This window comes from Liolophura sinensis, chromosome 1 (assembly GCF_032854445.1).
Source record: "Liolophura sinensis isolate JHLJ2023 chromosome 1, CUHK_Ljap_v2, whole genome shotgun sequence".
In the NCBI taxonomy this organism is placed as follows: Eukaryota; Metazoa; Mollusca; class Polyplacophora; order Chitonida; family Chitonidae; genus Liolophura; species Liolophura sinensis.
In genome coordinates this window covers 87,703,606-87,709,378 of record NC_088295.1, presented here as the reverse complement: position 1 = coordinate 87,709,378, position 5,773 = coordinate 87,703,606, and the positions used below count along the sequence as shown (strand labels likewise).

At 38.8% G+C, this 5,773-nt stretch overlaps 1 protein-coding gene across 1 annotated transcript; it reads left to right on the top strand.

The window, feature by feature from the left end:
• Positions 1-2,974: 2,974 nt before the first annotated feature.
• On the top strand, positions 2,975-4,132 carry LOC135465116 (G-protein coupled receptor daf-37-like). Its single transcript, XM_064742584.1, has one exon. The coding sequence runs from the start codon at positions 2,975-2,977 to the stop codon at positions 4,130-4,132; it is 1,158 nt and encodes a 385-aa protein (XP_064598654.1).
• The last annotated feature ends 1,641 nt before the right edge of the window (positions 4,133-5,773 follow it).

Sequence of the window (5,773 nt, the reverse complement as noted above, 5' to 3'; positions counted from 1 at the left end):
CCAGACACCTTCATGAAAAAACTCTCTTTGGTTCTAAAGAAACATACTGAGGAAATCACACAACAAGCCGTAAATTGGGCAATAATTACGAGGTGAAATCAGGCGACGATCTACTCGGATTGTTATCGTAATGGACTGTCATCTACATCACATCGGTCTTCAGTGGTCTGCAGGCCACTTCATGCGTACCTGTCACTGCCGTACTGGGCCATTCACTACATCAATGGCAAGACCATTCCTAGCAACTTAATTGGCCTTCTCCGTATATCTGGGGTTCATTTTCAGACGATTCTTCATCGACAAATGCTTTGTAGCAGCAACCGCTGTGTTACAAAAGGTTATTGAATGTGGGCGATTGCGTATGAATAAACAGCTAGAGCTTGGAGAAATCAAGTCAGTCTGATAGCAATTCCTAATTAACTGCTATGAACTTGTATTTTGATTTGAACTTAGTAACGTGTACCATACGCCTCCTTAAGGAACTTCGTAGTCTGTCGAAGAACGTTTGTCTGTCAAATTCACGAACATTAACGCGACAGTTTGTTTATCAAGCTGTGGAGTCCACACTCGGATACAGGAAACCGGATATTGTAAAATCAGTACAAAGTCCAACGTCTGATGTATTACCACGGTTTTTACCTCCTTTTTTCTAGGCAGTTTAGCTTGGTGTGTGCTACAAGCTCATCTTGTACAATACATGTTGATACATTCTATAACGAAATAAATTAATTAACTTGAAATGAAAAGTCTTCAACTGAATTACCTCAGCAAAGAAGAAGAAAACACAAAACCACTGTGTTAAAGGAGATTGCCTTTTCTAACTTTAACTGATTTAACAGATTCTTTAATGCCCTCTTTAATCCGTCAAATTTGCAATTACTGCTTCCAGTTAAGCTGTGAGTCAATAACAAACTTTTTATGGGTATTTTGTTGTTAAAAATAAATTATAACTGGACGTTATTTTGAAGTTTTTATGGGTATTTTGTTGTTAAGAATAGATTATAACTGGACGTTTTTTTGAAGTTTTTATGGGAATTTTGTTGTTAAGAATAGATTATGACTGAGCGCTATTTTGAAGTTTGGAAATTAAATTGTATGATGTTAAGTTAGAGCATAAATCATGTTATTTATAACTTTGTTTTTGATTATTGTCTAACGCCATACTCAAGAATTGCTCCCTCATAGCAAGGTGGTCAGTTTTAGGGGTGGATCGTATCGGAATACCTGCAATAAACAATGGACCATCGGCATGTTACTGACAATCTTTCTCACGAGTGATGTGAAAACTTACTCACCATATGGATGAAAGACAAACAAGTCTTTAACGAACGTAAGACTAAGCAAATGGTCCCATGAGTGGCGTTGACTTCTATTTATCCCCATGCAAGGATCTCACGAACAGTAGGGAGAATCTAGAAATACGCTGTGAAAGACCGAGTCTGAGCCACTTTTATCACTGAGCCGCGTCTCTGACGTCCGTGCGAGAGTGTTGATATTGTATGGTGGAAGTTAAAGGTGTTATAAAATATATCACTCAAAATATGTTTTACCAGTCATGCTTCAGTGACGGCAGCACTTTGGATGCATGGACTCGCCCTGCCACAAGAAGACACAGTAAATGCATACTCACCCAGGGTCGTCATACAACTGAAAAATTGTTGAGTACGATGTTAAACCCCAGGCATTCATTAATTCATCGATTCATTCATTCATTCATTCATTCCAATAACGTTTTGGCATTGACATTGCCATTATGTCCAGAGGGTGACGTTGGGCGTGTGAGAAATGACGTATAAAACTGCACCGTTATCAGGCATTAAGTGGCCTTACACAGCCTAGAGATATGAATTAATCTTTCTTTAAAACTACCACAAAATAAAGGCGCAACCTTACATATCCTCTTGATGCCAGTCTGAATCACTGAGCCCAACTTCTAAGAACATGCAATGGAGCTCCGCTGTGAAAAGCTTTTTTCGAAGTCAACAGAAACTGGGTGTGTAACATAGCAGCACAGCCCTGGGTTAAAATGAGAAGTTCTTAGCATAAAGTTTCTTCTTACAACAGGGATTACAAAAACATTGTTAGGAGAAAAATCAACAATACATAGTTTATGCCATGAATTTCAAGTTCACCATATAGGGTACTAATGTTGAAACACCAGATAGTCATATGTATGTCAGACTTGGCCACATGTTTTCTATTATTATCTTGACCTGGCAGTTTCAATCGCTCTCTCGAACAGCCACTGATCCGATTTGTACAAACAGATCCAAGGCCTAATACTTCTATGAAATGACGAAACCCAAACTTCACTAAACTGGACAGATTCAGGTATTATTTTGATATTTTATTAATTGCATAGATGAATGTCAAAGCCAGGATCCATTCACTGATTAGGGTCGAGTCACAGAGTATTACATAAACTGTCACCGATCGTTTTTAATTTATTTATTTCTTAATGGATTGGTGCTTAACGTCATACCTAAAAGTTATTTACTTATCCGGTGGCGCTCAGTTTCATGGACGGAGGAAACTGGAGTGCCCGGTGTAAACCACTTAGCTTTGGTAAATTTCAGACATGCCTCCCCACAGAGATACAGGTATGCACACAGTTTTCGTGGGAGACAAATTCTCTCTGACCTATGTTAGACAACGGAAACGATCACATGAGCGTCATCAGAAAGGATAAGCAAAAGGCTACACACGAGCTTCCACCGCTCTTTGTAACCTAAGTCCCTACAAGTAGTGAGAGCCTGAAACCTACCAATTCCCTGCCCAGGACCGGCTTTGAACCCTCACCTCGTGTGCCCTAGAGATTAAATGACGAAAGCCTTTAATCAGACCACGTCCCGCTCTCTCTGATGTTTTCTTTAGCGTAATACAGAGTAATATGATTGAGAATTTGTGTTTATGCAGTGATGTTATTTTATTCATGTTTCAGGGTTAACACAGAGTCGGACCAATAACCATAATAATGGATAACAACACGGGTTCCTGGTGGGCCAATATGTCTGAAGAGATAAGCAATGTCACGGAAACTCCTGTCAGTAACGTTAGTGGTCCCAAGTTCCCTATGTACTTGCTCAATCAGTACGGAATCTACGTTGCGGGAATGAACCTGATGAATTTACAGGGTTTCCTCTGCTGCGCCATCGGCTTACCCAGCAATCTAGCCAGCTTTGTCACCTTAATGAAAATGAAACCGATGACATCATCCATCTTTTTACTTACTGTCCTGGCCGTAGTTGACTTTACGGTGCTCTTCTATCAACAGCTGTTCTCAATTCTGATCCTGAATTTCGAATACAGGGTGTTAGAAATTGGTTGTAAGTTCTACTTCTACATAGGCACCATTTTGGTGCAATACTCAATAAGGCTCATGGTGGCCCTAACAGTGGAGCGATTCATCGCAGTCTGGTTTCCGTTGAAAGTGGCGAACCTCTGCACGGTAAGACGGGCTAAGATCACAGTTAGTTGCATGCTGCTTGGCCTGGCATTGTTTAACATACCCTATTGCATGGCCTCTTCCGAACGCCAACAACTCACCGGTTGGTGGATATGTGGAATACACGAAGACTTCGAGGCCTTCCTCGTCACATGGTCCTGGGTGGACTCCGCTGTTTACCTGTTCCTGCCCTGGCCTACTCTACTCTTCTGTAACGTCATGATTATCGTTGGACTGCGGAGTTCCGCGCGTAAGAAAGAGCGCATGACAAACAGCACAAATCAAACAGCGGAGTCGAAGCGCCAGCAACAAAGTGTCACTGTTATGTTGATCGTAGCATCTGTCACATGTTTCGTCTTACTCACCCCAAACGCCATCTTTTTCATATACCAGCGCTACTGGGAGTTTCAGTCCGATGCGTACCAGTACGCCTCTTACGTCTTTGTGAATTCGTTTATATACTTTTTGTCCAATTTTAACCATGCCATCAACTTCTTTTTATACGTGGTGAGCGGCCGACGCTTCCGTCGTGTGTTCATTGCGCTGATCACGTGCCGGAGCACTGAGGAGGGGGTTCGTGGCAAGACTTCGGGTGTCACTGCCGTGTCCTCGGTTTCCTCAAACTGGAAACCCACCAAAGGTGTGGACAATGGTGGGTACAAAAAAGACGAGGAAAACAACATATAACATCTGGAAACCCATCAACGGCGTGATGTCTACACACAGGAAGAAAAAGACAACATTAACAACTGAAAACTCACTAGTTTATGATGTGGTGGATAAACAAAGGAATCAGAAAATCACATATAACAACTAAAACTCACTAGTTAATGATGTGGTGGATAAACAAAGGAATCAGAAAATCACATATAACAACTAAAAATCACTAGTTAATGATGTGGTGGCTACACAAAGGAAGAAGAACATAACATGTAACAACTGAAAACTCTCTGATTGATGATGTGGTGGCTACACAACGGAAGAAGAAAATAACATATAACAACTGAAAAATCACGAATTAACGATGTCGTGGATACACAAAGGAAACAGTTAACAACATAAAACAGCTGGAACTCACCAACGGTGTGGTGGGTATGCGAAGGAAGAAGAAAACAACTTGTAAGTGGCAACTCACCAATTAGGCAGAAGCAAACAACACATAACAGCTGGAACTCACAAACGATATGGTGGCTGCACGAAGAAACAAGAAGACAACATATAACAACTGGAAACTCACCAATGGTGAGAAAATGTTATAACAAGGACATAGAAAAGCGACATATATAACTAAGCATCCTGACAGATAAGAAAAATATGCACTGCAAATGGGGAAACATTGTGTGAAACATGTAAAGATCAGTTTAGTATGGAATTCGGTAATTTTGGGTTAACACCCATTGTTTATGTGAGAAATACTCGCTGGTTTTCTCGTGTTTCAGCGTGATGTGGTATTTTCCTGTTGTCACAATGACGTGCATTTAAACTGAAATATTTATGATATTTACAGCTTTTTAATGAACTAGACAGAACTCGTATTGTTTGATTTTCAGTCATCAAATGACTCTGACATTAGTTATGTCCTTTCAGTTAAGCCAGGGCATGGTAAATGTTGCTATTTGCACAGTAGAATCATAAAATCAAAATTCATACTAGCATGGAAAATAAAACTGATTACGGAATAATGCTATGCTTTATAACCAAACTGGGCACATTTTGTAAAAATAGTTTCCAGGCACCCATAGTCACAGTTATGTTTGTATATATGTATGCTTGGAATTTAACGTCGTACTTAACTATTTCAGTCATGTGACGACGATGAATCATTAGGTATATGTACATGTACTGTGGTGGTAGTCATAAGTAAAGAAACGATAAACTGATTAATGCAAGTCTATGCTTTTTGGTATTTGCACAATAGAATAATAAAATCAAAATAAGTACTACCGTAGAAAATGAAAGTGATTAATAAATCATTCTTCTTGTATAATGAAACTGTGGACGATTTAATACTTTTCCACACTCATTAGTAAAAAAACGATAAACTGATTAATCAAAGTCAATGCTTCAATCAACTATTATGACATAAATAATTAAGTAGAATAAGTCTTATTCAATCATCGACATGTATTCGTACCTAACTGCAAGAAACGCTCCTGATTTTTGTATATATATATATATATATATATATATATATATATATATATATATATATATATATATATATATATATATATATATATATATATATATATATTCTATTATACACGTAGATGAAATTGAGAAACTCAATAAAGCCTATATCAGAACATAAAGCAACGAATATGGTAT